The 19953-nt window shown below is 40.8% G+C and overlaps 1 protein-coding gene across 1 annotated transcript in view; it reads right to left on the minus strand.

Moving 5' to 3' along the window:
* Nucleotides 1-19953, minus strand: part of DNAH8 (dynein axonemal heavy chain 8) — a 593210-nt gene that overhangs the window by 89825 nt on the left and 483432 nt on the right. Inside the window, exons 69-74 of the mRNA XM_050948396.1 lie at nt 19156-19332; nt 16379-16546; nt 11209-11421; nt 6298-6435; nt 5601-5728; nt 384-555 (exon numbers count right to left, since the gene is read on the minus strand). Of these exons, the coding sequence (XP_050804353.1) occupies nt 384-555; nt 5601-5728; nt 6298-6435; nt 11209-11421; nt 16379-16546; nt 19156-19332 (996 nt within the window). The remainder of the gene's footprint in view (nt 1-383; nt 556-5600; nt 5729-6297; nt 6436-11208; nt 11422-16378; nt 16547-19155; nt 19333-19953) is intronic.

Consider the following 19953-nt stretch of genomic DNA (forward strand, 5'->3'; position numbering starts at 1 on the left):
TATTGATGAGCAATAATAGAGAAACACTTCCATCCTAACTACACTTTCTCCAACATTAAGAATTATTTGTAACAATACTGGACCTAAAAATTCCAAAGAAAAATGTTAAACTATGTATCCATTTGCATGTAAGCTCTGAGAAGAATCTAATTTTTATAGTAGTGTTGGTGTCTGAGCTCCAAGAATATTTTTAAAAAAAGGTTTAGTGATACCTATATGCTAATTCAATTCTTATATACTGATAACAATATTGTTCATAACATTTTCTCAAAAAAAGATAAAAAAATGAATCAAGATAATGCTAACTAGCAATAACATACTGAACATTATGAGTATGAAATTAAAATTAAACTCACAATAAATCAACAGTGTACAAAGCTTACCGTTGGTTGATCCACCAATATTGAAATCAGGTTCAAGTTTTCAGTAAAAGGGATTTTCCGAATTCTGAGCTCTACTTCCCATAAATCTTTAAGCAAAAGGTTCCTGAAGATCTGATTAAAAGGGCCACAGTATGAAAGGAACCCTGTGCAGAGTAAAACATCTCCCACAAGTCTAGAAAAGGGATAAAACCACAATTATGAGATAATGTACCATTTGTATACCATGCAGGTAAACAATCTAATTTTGAAATGCATATAGCCAAAAAAGTTACTTACCAGGAATTTGTTCTTTGAGAACTACCTCTGCGCATTCACACTTTTGGGACATGGTTCCCCTGGTACTGAGCTGAGGAACTGCTTTGAAAATACATATCCATTGGAGGATACACAAGCAATCTTGCATGAGAGTGGCATCATCGTTCTACACTATATGTGAGTTCACCGCCTGACCATCTCAGTTCCTTCAAACTTGACCACAGAATTCTGATATATTAATAAATTCTGAGGCAGAAAAGAAGGCAGATGGGTAGTGTGAATGCACACAGGGGACTCTCAAAGTTCAACGGTTACTAGTAGTCAAGTATCAGAGGGTAGCCATGTTAGTCTGTATCCACAAAAACAACAAGGAGTCCGGTGGCACCTTAAAGACTAACAGATTTATTTGTGCATAAGCTTTTGTGGCTAAAACTCACTTTATCAGACAACTCACCAACCTGAAGCAAATATTCACCAGCAACTACACACCACACCACAGAAACACCAACCCAGGAACCAATCCCTGTAGCAAACCTCGTTGCCTACTCTGTCCCCACATCTACTCTGGTGACACCATCAGAGGACCCAACCGCATCAGCCACACCATCAAGGGCTCATTCACCTGTATGTCTACTAATGTTATATATGCCATCATGTGCCAGCAATACCCCTTTGTCATGTACATTGGCCAAACCGGACAGTCCCTACATAAAAGAATAAATAGACACAAATCAGACATCAGGAATGGTAACATACAAAAGCCAGTAGGTGAACACTTCAACCTCCCTGGACATTCTATAACAGATTTAAAAGTCACTATTCTTGAACAAAAAAACTTCAGAAACAGACTTCAAAGAGAAACAGCAGAACTAAAATTCATTTGCAAATTTAACACCATCAATTTGGGCTTGAATAGGGACTGGGAGTGGCTGGCTTATTACAGAAGCAGCTTTGCCTCTCCTGGCATTGACACCTTCTCATCTGTTACTGGGAGTGGACTACATCCACCCTGATTGAATTGGCCCTGTCAACAGTGATTCTCCACTTGTGAGGTACTCCCTTCTCTTCATGTGTCATTATATAATGCCTTCATCTGTAACTTTCAGTCCATGCATCTGAAGAAGTGGGGTTTTTACCCATGAAAGCTTATGCCCAAATAAATTGGTTAGTCTTTAAGGTACCACCGGACTCCTAGTTACTAGTAGGTAACCTCTTTTTCAGTCACATTTCTGGCTGAAGTTATGGCAATAATGGATGTCATCATAAAAGATAAATAATATAAAGAACTCTCAGCCAAAAGTTCAAAAGGTGGCTTCAAGAGTGCACCTAAACCAAATTAGGATCTCAAGAAGGGACAGGATTTCTCAAAGGGGGATTGTGACGGGGATTGTGAGGCTCTGCTGGGCATGCTCCAACTGTAAGTCAGGTATAAAAGCCTGCAGAGCTGCTCAGTCAGGGCTGGCTGCTAAGAAGGAAGGACGCTCGGCAGAGGCTTCAATCTGGGAGATGCTACAGCCCTTACCTACGAGAGCTGAAGAGCCAGAAAACTGGACCAGAGGCCTGTCACTAACAGAATTCTAGGGAGTGTCAGGTGCTCAAGAGCCTGGAGCTGAAGAGCCAGAAACCTGGACCAGAGGCCTGCAGCTATCGGAACCCCAGGGAGTGTCCGGTGCTGGGGAACCTGGAGACCTCAACTCCACATGGACTACTGCTGCCAGAGAACTGGTAGAAAGTGACCCAGGGAAGGTAGGGGAGTGGTACCTCCTACCATGATGAGGTCAGCGTGTTTCGGGAGGATTTCCCGCTGACCCCATGGCGGACCGCTCCACCACTGGCAGGGCCCCGGGTCAGGGCCTGGTGGAATCAGGTGGGCCTGGGCCCCCCCTACCAGTGGCTCCTGAAACTGAGACCAGAACCAACCTTGTTTTTGTGACTGTAAGGCTGTCAGAATTGGATGGAACTGATAAATCTGACATGTGGGACCTGGCACTGCTAACAGTGGTTGTCTTTTCCATAGACTTCTTCTTTGGAACCAAGATAGCCAGCGCTGACAATGTGGCCGAGGGTTCCAACAAAGGCAGCTTCAAAGGTCTGACTGCTGGAGAAGTGGGAACTGCAGCTGGACTTGACAAAGGTTCTGATTTCCTGGACCCCTTAAACTGCTTTGACTTACTGAAGAAGTCACAGGAGCCAAAACTGGCCTCTTAGACCTTGGATCCATTGACAGCCCAGATCCAAAGGGTTTAGCTTCAAGAACTTCCTAAAGGAGCACCTGTATATGTTCTGACTCTCCTAGTGAGCTTTGGGCATAAACGTCCAGCAGATGGAACACCCAGAATAGAGTGGTCCTCTCCCAAGCACTTGAGTCACCTAATGTGGACATCAGATGCCAGGAAGACAGCAGGGTATGAAGCATACCTCTGGAATCCCAGCTTCATCTTCTTTGGTTCTTCCATAACCTGGAACTCATCTAACAACCTATACTCATCACTAAAGTACAACCCTATGATGGAAGGAAAAAAACACGGATGACCAGATTGACCAGAGCGGTTCACTTCCATTTAGGCAAGCAGTTGGAAGGAACTGAAGTGGTAGAAGGTGCTGCACCCTCAGAATGTTCAGAGGTGCTGAGTGGAGAGGGGATAGCAGGGTATGAGAGCACTGTAATGGACACCACATGGAAAAAGTTCTACCATTAGGCACCACTAGACTGTGCAATACCCATAAGTGGGAATATGAAGATGTGACTACATTTTTCATGGTTGGAGCTACTGCTGCACCAATCTGAGACTCCCAAAACTCATGAAATCTCTTTATATTTAACATTTGCTTTTCATCAAAAGTCCTCATTTAATTTGGTATGATGTCCTCAAAGGAGATGTCTATGGGAAACATATATCTAATAAAGATTGAAGGTGAAGTCAGCATTGCATGAAACAAATAAACATTTAAAATATAAAACAAAACGGGAGAAAAAGAATTGTCAATTTGTTCTTCTGTGAGAGGCAGGAAATCTGGTGATTTAATCCTGGGGCCACCTGGACCACTTCTGAATTCCACAGATGGGAGGCACTACACATTAGTGATGAATGAGGAAAGAAGCTGTGCAGCAGCAAACTTCAAAACTTTTAGTCAAGAGCCTCTTCCCAAAGCATAATAGGCACTTTTCATGCCCATCTACAGCAAGGAACACAGCTGCACAAAAGGAACACTTTTTCAGAGATGAAACCACCACTTTAAGGTAAGGTCCAATGAGACCCCCAAAACAACAAAGTTCAACAAACAGCTGAAAAACTCGAAAATTTACTCTAAGGCAGAGGATATACTGCACATAAATATCTGAACTAGTTGTGAACTATCTACAATTGTTTTATGTAAAATAACATGACAGAGAAAGGAAGGATAATGTCATAAACAAGAATTACATTTAATTACTCAATCGAATGATCATATCAAATAAATGGGATAAGCCTATTGCTACTCATTAACAGGTTTAATCCTGTGTAGTTATTTGATTACATTTTTACTTCCGTAAGAAATAATTTTCTCCATAGATTCATATGCTTTGGATACCTGTGCCTGACCAGGTGTACTGACCAGAAAGACAGTGAAAATTTTAATTTCAATAAAGTTCTAGCATGTACTCTCTTGGCCTCTTCCCGTTATAAGCAAGTCTTCACCACATTTATTTTAAATCTATCTAAGCTTTTCTAATGTACCTATTCCTGTTGTATCTTGGTATCCTATACATAAATTACATCCAAAAAAACTACTTTAAAAGTACATTAAGGTTGCAAAGTCAGTACTCAAAAGTTAAGACATGCCAGAATTAAGGTTGCCTATGCAGACAGCATTATGATACAATATTTAATTGCATGGTCATTTACTATTTCAGTCCACTAAACTTCCAGTCTCCCTGGGCTGTTTGGTTCACAGGCTGCCAAGCTGCCTTGCTCCCAGGCTTCCCTACACTGAGGCTTTCTGGGCAGCCCCCTGTCTAGAGCAGTGGTTCTCAACCAGGGGTACATGTACCCCTGGGGGTACGCAGATGCTTTCCAGAGGGTACATCGACTTATCTAGATATTTGCCTAGTTTTACAACAGGCTACATATAAAGCACTAGCTCAGTCAGTGCAAACTAAAATTTCATATGGACAATGACTTGTTTATACTGCTCTATATACTATACACTGAAATGTAAGTAAAATATTCACTGGTATATTCCAGAGGATTTATTTTATAACTATGTGGTACAAATGAGAAATTAAGCAATTTTTCAGTAATAGTGTGCTGTGACACTTTTGTATTTTTATGTCTGATTTTGTATGCAAGTTGTTTTTAAATGAGGTTTAACTTGGGGGTACGCAAGACAAATCAAATTCCTGAAAGGGGTCCAGCAGTCTGGAAAGGTTGAGAGTCACTGGTCTATAGCCCAGGAGTTTACCTTGTCACTAGCTACAGGTTTCCCTCTCCATTCCCCTCCCCGCCCCACATTACTATCATCAATGTGGAGGGTTTCCCTCCAACCCCATCCTCTTCCATTAACCTAGGAGTTTTCCTCCAACCCCCTTGTCAGCCCAAGGGTTTTTCCTCCTTCTTTCTCCCATCTTATGACGTAGGAGGAAAGAGCAGCACTGGGGGACACGGAGACTGAGATGGGCAGCAGTATTAGTACATTCCTGAATAAGAATAATCCCTTTCATGGGACATTCCAAAGCTTGAGATTTTGCTCTAATTCAGAACGAAAACACCCAAACACCTGGAATTTTCTGTGGGAGGAAACTTCTATTTTCTAGATATGTTGGTATAATTTGTTATGATTTTTCTTGAATTCCATGCAAAATACAGACTGTAATTAACAATGTTTGTGCACTGTAAATTACCTATGGAAGGGTATTTTATTGCCAGAAAGCGTCTTTGTATTTTATAGACATCTTGCTCTTTTGTCTAACAGATACTATACCTGTTAATCTGAGTTTTGAACTCCTTACTTTGCTGAGTCCATCTAACTTTCTCACCACTCAATCCATCTATAAGTGCAGAGGCTGCTTGCATCTTTCTCCTGCACACATCTGCATCATTCAAAAGGTCCTAAAATTGGACAAGTTTTCCTGTCTCATTAAACTTTCAAATTCTATTATTCAAAGACCTTTACTACATTTACAAAATTTATAAACTATTTTTTATCAAGAATACTTATCTGTTATTGAATACTAACCCTATGCATGGAGAGACCCCCCAAAAAATTTTTTTAAAGGAAAACTGAGGAAGTCGAGATCTGAGACCCCCACTGGAGCTTCTAAAAGCACTAGGCCCTGAATGGATGTACAGCTTGGTTCCTGGTCCCAATGTTTCACACAAGTGGCTTTTAAAATAAACAATTTTACTAGCTAAGTTTTAAAACCTTCAAAATTAAACTAAGATAAGCAAAATGCTGTTGCATTTTAAAAAAAGCCCTATAAAGGGCAAGTATTCCCTGAGCCATTGCATCATAAAGAAGAGGGGTTAAATGGAGTTCATTTGGAGTAATTACACATTATTCTCCAATGTATCTTTCATTGTATTCTGAACAGATTGAACCAGTAAACACAGACTATATAACTCTTTAAAGTTTCAGTGTGCAAACCATTTTTTATATTCATAACATATTTTTATCTCACCATTTTCTCCTTCATTGCTGCATCAAATTTTGCCTGCACTTTATCCAGTTCAGCTTGTTTCTCATCTAATAATGCCTGAGCTGTGGCTAACTCTGCATTAGCTACTTTCAGACGTCCTTCTTGTTTTGCTAAATTAGACTAAGAATAAAGCATAGTTAGACAATAATGGCATACAACAAAAAATCTGTTATTTTAAATCTGCTCCATTGTTAGTCAACAGGGACAGAAATACAAATCTGTGCACAATATCATTATTAAATAAACACCATGAAATATGCATTTTTAATTATTTCCTTTTGCAAACAATATCACTTAAATCCATACTTCTAAATCTGTATTTATAATTTTTGTATTAGCATAATAATGTAAGACATTGGCTTCCTGCTCCAGGGTGCCAATTGTAAAATAATATTCTGGTCTGGGAAGATGTCAGATGCCTTACTGAGCAAGACAGAGGCATGTTGAAAAGAGCATTATAATCAGGCTCCTGGAAAAGAGAACATCCCTTGGGGCTTTGTTGTTCAGCTCTCTGTTTTATTTCATTTATAGAATTCATGTGTTCTGCAATGGCAGCTAAGTTTAGGAGATTTGTCCAGGATCATAACCTGACACTTTTTGAGAATCAGAGCCATAGGCCAGTAAGCCACTTGATTGCAGCCAAGTAGATATTTTTACTAATGACAGGGAAACCTTTTGGTAATTTTTCTTTAGAATATCAGCCTGCAATATACTATTACTCTTGTCAGGAGTGATATTTCTATCAATGACTGCATGAGTACTGCTGAAGTTTTGAAATCACTGTGCAGATTTCCCTCTGCATTACATTCTATGGAATTTTTGGGAAAGAAGACCTGTGAGCTGGTAGGCTCTCTCATTGGCGCAGAAAGGAACCAGTCTCACACCCAAGTCCATTTCAAGTCCTTGCCTCGGAGACAGGGCCGGTGCAAGGATATTTTGCGCCCTAGGCGAAACTTCCACCTTGCGCCCTCTGCCCCCACCCCTCCCCCCAGAGCATTACTAATTGTAAACTTTCAAAAATGAATACTGCATAATGTGGCATTGTTCATTAGAATTAATACATATTCGGCTTGAAAATTTATTAATTTCATTATTTAGCCTACATATTTAATGAAAATAATTGAATAACCTGACACGGTGTGGGGCTGGCTGGCTCTGGGCAGGGCAGGGGATGCAAAGCTGGTTGGAGATGGGGTGTGGGGTTGGCTGGAGACAGGGGGTGCAGGACTGGCTGCGTGCAGGGCAGGGGGTGTGGGGCTGGCTGCAGGCATGGCAGGGAGTGAGGGGCTGGCTGTGGGCAGGGCAGGGAGTGTGAGGTGGCTGGAGACAGGAGGTGTGGGGCTGGCAATGGGTAGGGCAGGAGGTGTGGGGCTGGCTGCAGGCAGGGCAGGGGGTGCAGCAGGGGCTGGCAGCAGGCAGGGCAGGGGGGGCGGGGCTGGTTGAGGCAGGGAAGGGGGTGCGGGGCTTGCTGCGGGCAGGGGGTGAGGGGCTGGCTGGATACAGGGGTGTGGGGCTGGCTAGAGACAGGGCAGAGGGTGTGAGGCTGGCTGTGGGTAGGTCAGGGGGTGCAGCAGGGGTGGCTGCGGGTAGGGCAGGGGGTGAGGGGCTGGCTGGAGGCAGGGGAAGGGGTGTGGGGCTGACTGGAGGCAGGGCAGGGGATGAGTGGTTGGCTGCGGTCAGGACAGGGGGTTCAACTGCCATGGATGGAGCTGGAGCACAAAGAGCAGCTGCAGAAGGAAGAGCTGTTGGACAGAAGCTTCTGTGAGGAACCGGCTCTGTCCCATGGAGAGGTACCACTGCGGGATCTGCATTTTAAATAGCAGTGGGGACACCCCTGCAGCCCCTTGCCCTCCCAGCCTCCTGGGCACTGGCTCTTTGCGGCTCACATTAGGCCTGGGTGCCTGTAAAGCATGCAGCATATCTTTGTACTGTGTTAATGACTCCTGAACTGGTGGGGGCTATGCCTAATTGCTGCCACTCTCTCTTTCTTTGCTGGGCAATTAGATGACAATTAACTTGGAATAGCCCAGAGGGGTCAGAGTAGAGAAGGAGGGAGGAGAGACCTTTAGGTTTCAGTTCTGTGCAAAGCCTGTTAACTTTTCTTTTCAGCTGCCTATAAACAAACCTAGTAGAGAAAAGAGTTTCTTTCCTACATCCCCTCCCCCAAAAAATCAGTTATGATTTTAATGGATCCAGAAGCAAAATAATTCTGTAATCAAAAAGACAAGTTTCCTGCTTTCCCTTCCACAAAGATCTATTTCCAACCCAGGTAACTTATTATTTATTATCTGTAGTAACTATGTTCTCACGTTTGAATGATACACTGTAGTGGTGTCGGAGTTCTTTGGAAATCCCTCAGCTCTTTTGCGGTGTTGGGAGTGAATGCTAGACCCTCGGTTAATTACTTTTACCTTACTTCACGTGCCCATCTTTTGGTCATTAATTTTTGAAGTTAAATTAGATTTTCAAAACCCAGCTTTAAAATTATGTTCATGCCGACAATTGCAATTTAATTGTCCAAACGGGGAAATCGATGCCTTGAAATTATGGAATCTAATTTTAAAATTGTATTAAAAATGTGGCATTATAAAGGTGAAATATTTTAAAAGGTTTTACCAGCATCCCCATTACTGTTACCCAGGATTCTGCTTCAAGCAGTAACACAGGAGGGAGAGGGCAATGGACAGATTAGTGTTCAGTGGTACTTCAAACAAAAAGACATTTACTTTTAAATATCTCGTTGATGGCTAATTGACGATCTAGTAGCATGCATCAAGTATATCAAAACTTCGCTGAATAAGCTTGTTAGCATTTCTAAGGGGGACATTGAACATTCCAAACAGTGATAAGTGGTGCCTGCGGGCGGTGCACCGGAGCCGCTTGAGCAGCCGACCATCCGCAGGCACGACTGCGGCAGCTCAGACTCCCTCTCTGTCCCAGCAGCAGCGGCTGCTCAACCATTTAAAAAAGAAATTTCAGGGCGCTTTTTGGCGCCCTCAAATCTCGGCGCCCTAGGCAACCGCCTAGTCTGCCTAAATGGTTGCACCGGCCCTGCTCGGAGACCACTGATTTTTTCAAACACAAAACTCAAGAGTAACATCAAAATAAAGTAACTCCTCTGACCATCGAGGGCTGCAGCACCAGAAGCTTTTCCCTTGCCTATCTCAACTCCTGGAAAAAAAAACAAAAAACCTCTTTCCTTAAATTCCCTGCTGAGATATATGACAGGCAGGTAGCGCTTAACTCTTTCTGGCTGTTTTACCTTGACCCAAGCAGCCTTCAGTGAGGGAGCTATATCTTTCACTCATAGGGCTACTGCTGTGTTGGACGTAGGCATGCACATTAGTTCCTATAATTTAACAGATTTCTGTACATTTTTTATATAACATGTTAGCTTTATAGAGCAGTTCCCATTCAGAACCTATAATGCCTTCCATGCAGAAGACTAAAAGGAAAATCTGTATCTAATTTTGTTTGGAGGGAGGACAACTTCCCTTTGTTTTTGAACCTTCTTTCCTCCTTTTGCCTGATTACAATTATTGTCTTGTGTCTTTAGTTTTAAAGTATTCAGGTGGAAGATCCTCTTGTGGGTTTCCGGCTCTAGTATTATAGCTGGAACATAGTAGAAACAGGCAACTTTAATTAAATTTACTGAGGTGGTACTTAATATTAAAGCTTTTGAAGCAGAAGCACTTGATATTGTGTGCCACTGGTTGCAGCTATGAAAGAAGCTTCTAGGGATCAGACTGACTGGAAACCTGGATTCGATCAAGGTTACTAATGATTTTGCTCTGTAAGCTAGAGCAAACATTATGCCATTTGGGAAGTCAAAAGAGAACCCTATTATGCAAAAGAGATAGAACTGATTCAGCAAACTGATGCTAAATATCAAGGCCATTGATCAAGGAAAGGATCATCCTGAAGCAGCATATTAGTTCAAGATTGCAACTGCCACTGACAAGGCTCTGTAGTCTCTGCCAAAAATGTGATATGAATCAAATGACTTCTTTTCCTTTTTCAGATGTTTTTGAAGAAAATCTTGAATCCATGAGTAAAACAAGAATAAGGAAAATAGCTCACAAAAGTGTCATGCCTAAAGTAACTTTCATAAAGAAGATTTTGAAATTTTTCTCTCAATGTTCTCAAAGCCAAAGGAAATCAACCATTATGTGAGTGTCATGGCATCCCAAACACAAATTGTGTTCTTTGTTAGAGAAATTTTTGTATGCATAAAATTCACCTTTTAAATCCTGATTTCTGATCACATTCAATTATAATGGTCTGAAGACAAATAGGTTTGAAGAAATTAAGATTTCTAAAATAACAAAATTGGCTACTTGCTACTAAATTCTGTCAAATTAAATTAAGAAACAAACAAGAAAAAGCCTTCTTTCTATTTTGAAGGAAACATGGAGAAAAGAGACAATTTCTTTTGAAAATCCAGCAGCCCCAAGATTCACAGGGTATGTCTACACAGCAAAGCAAAACCTGCAGCTGGCCCCTGCCTGCTGACTCAGGCTCATGGGTCTCAGGTTGTGGGGCTGTTCCATTGCTGTGTAGACTTCCCAGGCTCATGCTGGAGCCTGGGCTCTAGGACCTTGTGGGATCTTAGAGTTCTTAATATTTCAGAGACCTCCCTGGCATGCAGCAGATACAATTTCATGACGGAGGTTAAGATTACTCTGGGTCTTTGATGGAGGGAGAGTGAAAATCCATTTATTCATCACATGACTATTTTCAGCCAATTTTGAAGGTTTTTTTCTTATTCATAACAAATCTTGACACGCCATTTTTATGGGCCAACCCTGATAGTATATTTCTGCTACAAAATAAAACAGTATATGTATTTTAATTCACTAATTACAAGTATAAAAAACAAAGATTATATTTTACCTTAAGAGGTAAAACTTCTCTGTTAATACCATAAAATGTTGCCATGGCTTGTGTCCAAGACAGGAGTCCTGCCACATTACCACAGACTTTTTTACCATTCTCAAAAGTATAGTCCTCCATGTTAAAATAAGGCTGTAGTAATTCTACTGTTTCTTCATTGATACTATCCTTAGCAAATTGTTGGAGACTCTGCAGGAATGGACCACTCATAAGCTGCAAAAACAAAACAAAAATCAGCTTTAGTAACTATTTGATATTCTATACTCCAAAGGTCAATCTTTCATGATTGAGTAATTGTTAGAAAATGACCCTAAAGTACAGAAGGAGCAATCTGTTACAGTTAATATTAAGAGGAGAAACTTTGTACTGCCTCCTCCTACAATTTTATTTAACTAGTCTTTCAACCATTTTAAAATTAAGAGAGGCTACTTTCCAATAACTGTTCCTCAAGAGTCACCTCAACGCAATCCAGCTTCTGGGACGTTGACCCCTGGTGTTGAGCTCACACAGCTCTCTTCAAAAACGTGGCTTTTGGGAGGTGCATGAGTGATCCTTCATGGTAGGGTAATGAGCCATTGGTACTCACATGTATTTAAGTAAGTGCAGTGCCTCAACCATCTCTTGAACCACTGAGACTTATCTATATGAAGAACTCCAAGGTACAGGAGAAGGTTGGTGCAAATTGCGAATACGCAGAAGTAATTCTTGAATAAATTAAGGTTATTCACCTATAACCAGTGTTCTTTAAGATGACCTCTGCACATTCACACTCTGGGAATGTACTGATGGTGCAGCTTGAACAACAGAACCTTTTTATAGTAGTCCTGCTGGACTGCTTGTGCACTCCAGCTGTACATCTCCTCATTCTTCCTGAACAAAATAATTAATTTTAAGAGGGAGCTTGATAAGTTTATGAACATGATTATATGATGTGATTGCCTGTGAAAGCTTGGGGCTGGACTCACTCACCCAGAAGGTCCCTTCCAATCCTATGTTTCTATGAATGTTCTGAGGGAGAGACTATAAAAGGAGCTGAAGTGCCCTGGCCATCTCCGTTCCTTCCACTGCCTCTTCAGGTCCACAGTTACAAAAAGGACTCTAAGAAAGAAGGCAAGGAAGGCAGGGAGTGTCAATGTGCAGAATCCATCTTGAAGAACTCTGATTAATGGTGAGTAACAGTCATTTCTTCCTCAATGCCTTTGCACATTCCTACTCCAGGAATAGTGTGATAAGCAGTACTCCTGTCTCCAGATAGTGGGACCCTGAGTCTAGCTAAGCAGCTACTGTAACAGTGCCTTACCAAACAGACAGCCAATCTGGATGTCAGATTTAGGGAGCAGTGTTTTGTAAAAGCGAGAACTGAGCTTTGTTTCTAATTTTCCTCTATACAAAGCCTAACCAACTTAGACAGACACTGTGATGTAACTGATTGTCCTTTATTATTATCCCCATAAGATATAACACATCTTGATGATTTCCTAAATTCCAGGCACCAATTTAAATAGAAAGCTAAAGTTCTTGGCATATAAGGGTGTAACTTTGTCTCACTTGAATGAGTCTGTAGAAAAATGCTGACAAATTAATGGACTGGTTGAGATGGAATTCTGCTTGGGAATAAATTTAGGGTGTGGGCATAGGACCACTTTATCCATGTGGAAGACTGTAGATGGTGGATCATCTGTAAGAGCTTGTAGCTCGTTTGTTCTTACGAAACTTGTAATGGCCACAATTAAAGTGTTCGTCATTGAAAGGTGAAGTAAGGAACATTCTCCCAATGTTCTGAAAGGAATTTCATGATCTTAGTAAGTACAAGGTTGAGATCCCATCTTGGTTGGTTCTTCAACTGGAAGATAAACATTCATTAGCATCTTCACAAATTTCTTAAGTCTGTTATGGGTAAATATAGTCTTGTTATCAGTACATAGAACACAGAAGTAGCTGCTAAATGCACTTTTACAAATGATATAGACAGTCTTATGGATTTTAAATAAAGCGAGTACTCCAATATAGAATGGATGGAAACTGATGCTGGATCTACGGTACCTGGAACCAACATAGCTACAACAACATGGCATACGTATTATTTGCCCAGACAGAATTTTTTTTCCATTTAAGGTCATAGTATCTGTGTGTTGACTGTTTCTGGCGTTTAGAAGGACATTTCCAGGTCTGTCAGATCCCTATGGCTCATACTGTCATGTGCAGATAATGTGGGTCTGGGTGGGAAATCTGACCATTCTCCTGGATCAATAGAACCAATAGTTCTGTGGTTATGGGGAGAGACAGGCTCCTTATAATAGTTGTAGAAGGTCTGGAAATCACAGTCTTCCCATGATGGAGGCACTGCTTTTGAACTGAGTTACTATATACCTGTCTAATTCAATGCCTCATGCTCTGACACTGCAAGGGTCAGCATCTTATGGTAACAGGACACAGCTCTTGCTATCAAGTCTCATGCCCTGGAAAAGCAAGGGTTGGTGGCTTAAGGTAGCAGGGCACACTTCACACTCTGAAGTCCTTTAAAAGCCACCTATCCCATCTATTGGACTTGGCTTGAACTAGCAGGGCTTCCCTGCAAGCAATGGAGGGGTAGGGCAGAAGGACTCTGCTTGAGAGGTGCTGTAACAGGGAAACCAGATGGTTAGAGCCTCAATACTCTGCAATTCCTCACCTTGGGAGAGGAACAGAAGAGCAAGTTGCTAAAATGAAGTCACTACTGCATGAGAACTAATACAATTTAAAGTATTAAAATGATCATGAGAATCTGAATTTCGAATCTGGTCAACTGCCAGAGGCAGAAAATTCTGGTGGACTGAGATGAAGGATTGGGCTTAGTCCAGGAACCTCCAGCAACAACACTGTGCCACCTTTGAATTCCACAGGTGGGTGACATTACTGAGAGTGAGGAATGAGGAGAGATGCTGTGCAGAAGAATGGGGACACTTAAACAAGGCTCAGGAGAAGTTGCCAGAAGTGGTACCTGCCCGAGAGAAGACGGAACAGAAACTTAGGCTTCTAATGATGGCCAAATCATGAGCTGGGCAGAAGGGAATGAACTCAGTAGCTAAAGCCCAAGACAAAGGGGAGCCAGTGCTCCCAGTCTGGTGCCACTGTCATGGACTTCACTGTAAGAGACCATTATGCCTGCCTTAAAAGGGAAGGAAGCTTCTTGTCAGCCTTGAGAGAGACCAAGGATGAGTGAGACGCCTCACAATTTTAGCACCATGAGTCTACCACTGAAAGAATCTGGGAACAGCCATTAGAATTCCAAATGATCTTGATAAATTAGGGAATTGGTCTGAAATGAGTAGGATGAAATTCAAAAAAAACAACTGCAAAATACTACACTTAGGATGGCAAAAATCAAATAACTGGTTAGGCAGCGGTAATGCAGAAAGGATTTGGGAATTATAGTAGATCACAAAATGAATATGAGGATGCAGTGTGAGGCAAATATCATTCTAGCATTTATTAGCAGGAATGTCATATGCAAGACTTGAGAGGTAATTGTTCTGCTCTGCTCAGCACTGCTGAGGACTCAGCTGGAATATGTCCAGTTTTGTGCACAACACTTCAAGAGAGATTTGAACAAACTGAAGAGAGTCCAAAGGAGATCAACAAAAGTGATAAGAAGTTTGGAAAACCCAAGGAAAGATATGCTTAGTCTAGAGGAAAAAAGACTGAGCCAGGACATAACAACAGTCTTAGAATATGTAAAAGGTTGCTATAAGGAGATGGTGATCAATTGTTCTCCATGTACACTGACGGTAAGTTTACAGCAAGGGAGGTTCAGGTTAGATATTAGGAAAAACTTTCTAACTATAAGGATAGTTAAGCACTGCAACAGGTTACCTAAAGAGGATGTGGAATTCCCATCTTTGGAAGTTTTTAAGAACAGGTTAGGCAAACACCTTTCAGGGGTGATTTAAGTATACTTAATCCTGCCTCAACCTGGGGAGGATGGACTTGAGGTCCCTTCCAGCCCTACATTTCTGTGATTCTATTATCTATGTTACTGTTTGCTCACTGAAATGGTTGACTTCTTCAGGAGGCACTAAGGCAAAAGATAAACTGAAGAGCATAGAAGTCAGTCTGAGAGGGAGTGCAGCTGGACAAGGAGACAGTATCTTTGAAGCTCATGACAAGCATGTTCAAACAGCAATGAAAAACCTGTTGGTCCAATGTATTCAATAAGTAGGAGCAGAGATCAGATCTCTCAGCTCCCAATTCCATGACTCAACCATAAGGTCAACTGTACTGTCCAGTCCCTCCCCCATGCTTTGTGATGTGTAGTTCTTCTAGTAAACCTAATCTTCATCTGGTATAAATTGGCATAGCTCCATGGAAGTCAATAGAGCTACACTGGTTTACACCAGCTTAAACTCCTCCCTGTTCTGTTTTCATTTCTATTTTATATTGTAAGCTTTTCAGGACAAGAGTATTGGTCAACATTTCAAACGTAGGTACTTTAGGCCTCGTCAATGCAAAGCTTTTGTACTGATCTGACTATGTCAGTTAGTTGTTTTCTTTTTTTTTAACCAAAATAGTTATACCAATAAAACTCACAATGTGAAAGCAGTTATACTAACATAAAAGTTTCTTATATTGCTACAGCTTCTTTCCATGTGGGAATAAACAATACCAGTATACACATGTTTATTCCAGTATAACTGCATCTATAACTGTATTCACTCTAGGTGGGCTGTACCTGTTTAACTATACCTGTACATCTAAAGCAGTTCAACTTTTGTCTGTAGACAAGCCCTAAACAAAAATACATTGATTTTCAGATGTGCTAAGCACCTACAGTTCCCAATAAAATTAACTAACTGGTTCAATGTCAGACAAAATTAGAGCTACAGAGATACTTCATTTCCTCACTCATTCTTTCTTGCAGTTTTACTCTGAAGGATTGAACACAGCCCTTTATGTATCTGTTCACCAAAAGTTTAAGCAACACACTTACCACTAAGGACATAGCATAATTTGTGTTATCAAGCAGAATTTATTTGCATATTTATGCTGCTCCAAAAGCATATGTTTGTGTTCATGTTTTAAGGATGTATGTCCCTATTTTGAACAAGGATTTAGCACCATAATTCACTGATGTTAATTTTTTTTTATTGTTTTAGAAAATGTTCAAGACTGGCTGTCTAGAAATTCTACTTACTTTTAGTGACTCTCCCCAGGATGGTTTGCAGCAAGGCTTTTCTGGATCCTGTGTAACTGAGTCTATTTTCTTTTGGAACAGTAACAAACAGCAATCCATAATCCTCATGATTAGATGAGGGGGTTTCGCAAGTTTCCGAACCGTAGCAATATCCACTGGTTTGATAGTCTATATCAGGGGGCGGTGGGAGAGGGAAGAAAAGTGGACTTATTGTTTAGTACCATTTTATATATTTTTTCATTCAATACCATATTAATTAATTATTAATTATTATTATTATTATTCCAATTTTCATTTTTGTGCTTGAGGGAAGTTTGATTTATGAACATACACTATACATGAGTTATTGGGATTACTTTACTAAACTTTATAGTTCTATGTCCCTGAAGCTGATTTAAAAAAATATAAACTGCAGTTATATGTTTTCTCCATCCCCATGTGAAAATCAAAATTAAATACAAATAATACAGGCATTATGGAATTAAACTGTTATATTTAATAGCGATGAAAAATTACTTGTAAATTGGTGTTAGTTAAAGTGTAATGTTCCTAGCAGAAGAATATACAAGGGCAAGAAAATGGCTTATGTGGGCATTTGGTAAATGGAGTCACTGAGAAGGTATTAAAGTGCTGTATTGCTGCTCTTTGACTTTCTATTAGTGTCACTTGGAGAACACTGCTTAGATAAATATTTATTCAAATGAGAAACCTATCTGTAAATGAAGTGAAGTGATTAGACAAATATTGTGTCAGCATATCAAAACAGCAGTCTAATTTATGCCAACAAAATATATGCATGCTGTTATTTGCATAACAAAGAGGTAATTATATCTACAAAATGGAATTTTCAGGATGCATGCAAGAGTTTTTAAGTCTGGCCCTTCCTATCACCAATGTGGACTTCAATGTTTCTGAGCGGATGATGCTTGATTTTTCTTGCTTGTGATTAACTGAACCCTTCTCTTGGTATAACTATTAGTAATTGGAGCAGGAGACAGACTGAATCCATAAGACATACTGATGGTTTTATCTCTCTATGCCACTTTCCCCTTTCTTCATGGTTCTCTGCTTGACAACTGTTCAGAGTACAGCAGAACCAATCAATTAAGATCTGAAATGCAGTAATGCTTCATCATTTGTTAACTGCTCTTATGATCCCTCTGACCTACTTTGTTCCTTTCTCTTTAGTTCCAGGAAGATATACACAAAATCCATTAATGGGAGAGGGTGCATCCATCCCTCAGACTCCACTCTTGCTAAGGAACTATGGAAAGATGTGAGTGATCTAACAAGATAATGAAAAGCCATTATTCTCGCACTAAGAGAATACTTTCCAAGTCAGACTGGAAGTCATTCTATATTCTATTGACACCTTTAAAAATGGTTACTAACCTTCCATAACTGCTGTTCTTTGAAATGTGTTGCACATCTCCATTGCACTCTTGATGTGTGTGTGCCCCATGCAGAACTGTGGGAAATTTTTACATCAACAGTAGTCATCAGAGCAGCTTGAGTGCCCTCTGTTGCCGTGTATTACAGCATGAAAGGCCCAGTCTCTCACAAGTTCCCTCAGTTCCCTCTTGCTGAACAACTTTGATGCAGAGGAGGGTAGGTCATGGAATGGACATGCGCAACACATCTCGAAGAACAACAATTATGAAAGGTTACTAACCATTTTTCTTCTTCGAGTGATTGCACATGTGCATTCCACTCTCAGTGACTCACAAGTCATAAAGTAGGAGGAAGGATCAGAGAACATGTACACACAGACTGGAGCACAACTCATCCAAATTTAGCATTGTCTTTAGAGTAAAGAGTGATGGCATAATGTGATGAAAAGGTGTGAATGGAAGACCAGGTTGCTGCTCTACAAATTTCCTGGATAGGGACATGAGCAAGGAAAACCACGGAGGCTGCTTGCTATCTTGTGGAATGTGCTGTCACTTTGCTGCCAGATCAAAACATACACGAATGCAGAAAGTCATCCAAGACTAAATTCTTTGTGTTGAGACCAGGTGACCCTTCAGCCTGTCCACAATGGCCATGAATAATTTGATTGACAAACAGAACTGGTTAGTCCTGTCTATGTAGAACGCCAAAGGTCTACTAATATCTTTGGTATGCTGGCATTGTTCCTCCTTATTGGTGTGTGTTTTGGGGTAAAAAGTAGGTAAGTAAATTAACTAGTCAATATGAAAATTTGACACCAGGTTAGAGAAGAATCTTGGATGGCAGGGAAAGTATACTTTATTTTTCAAGAAGATTGCATAAGATGGTTTGGATGTCAGAACACACAGCTCAGTTATCTCTTTCTGGCTGAAGTGATAGCTACTAGGAAAGCCACCTTCAGAGTTAGGTGCAGTAAGGATCATGTTGCTAGAGGTTCAAAAGGTGAGCTGTCCCAATGGATAGCACTGAGGGAAAAAAATCTAACTGTGCGTGGGGCATGTGCACATCAAATGTGCAATCCACATGTGCAATCACTCAAAGAACTTTTGGAAAGCTTTACGTCTAAGCCTTTGTAATTGTTAAGTGGCTAGATGGAAGCAAGACCTGGAGGGATATTCATTCCTCTCTCTTAAAGCAGAGATATGGATGCACTTGGAAGTAAAATATGGACTCCACAACTATTAACAAAAGGCTTGCGAAGTAAAACTGACAAGCTCAAATGATAGCTATGAAAATGAGGTGAATCCTTGTCTGGCTGATATTAGCCATTCTTTCATCATAGGAGACAACACCTGCAAGACTGATGAAAACCTACAAACTTTACTCACATTCAATGCAGCTTCTGCTTCTTCTAATGCTGGTCTAGCTGCCTCCAGTTTGGTCTCTGCTACCACTTTTTCTGAATCAATTTCATCTACAATCTTTTGTGCTTTGTCCTTCACACCTTGGACTTCATTTTTTACTTTTGCTGACGCCTCAGCACTTACTGTAACTTCTGCCAGCACCTAGCATTAGCAATAAATAAACAAATAATATAAAAATATGCAAATATGAGAACAAATGAATACATTTGCAAATACAGTGAAATCAGAATACAAAAGGATTGTTTCTTGATTAATGTTAGCTACACATGGTACATATATAATTTTACTATGGAATGTAAAGTAGCAACATTTCTTGGGTAGAGATGGCAAAAATGGTATTCCCCTGTAATATCTGACTGGGATCCTTCCACCAATTTAATGATAAGAGGACTTCTCAGGGGACCTGCCCTTTCATGTCAATGTGCTGTTCATTTGGAAGGTAAATGGATTTCAACCACCCTTGCATGCAGTGGAGGTGATGTTGGCATGCCGTGTTACATATGTGCAAGAGACCATGTAATGTTTTAGACCAGGGGTAGCTAACCTGTTGCTCCGGAGTCAGATGCAGCTCTTCAGAAGTTAATATGCAGCTCCTTGTATAGGCACCGACTCCGGGGCTGGAGCTACAGGTACCAACTTTCCAATGTGCTGTAGGGGTGCTCACTGCTTAACTCCTGACACTGCCACTGGCCCTGCCACCACTCTACCCCTTCCTGCCCCCTCCCCTGAGACTGCCCCAGAGCCTCTTGAACCCCAAGAAAC

This window comes from Gopherus flavomarginatus, chromosome 4, assembly GCF_025201925.1.
Source record: "Gopherus flavomarginatus isolate rGopFla2 chromosome 4, rGopFla2.mat.asm, whole genome shotgun sequence".
NCBI lineage: Eukaryota > Metazoa > Chordata > Testudines > Testudinidae > Gopherus > Gopherus flavomarginatus.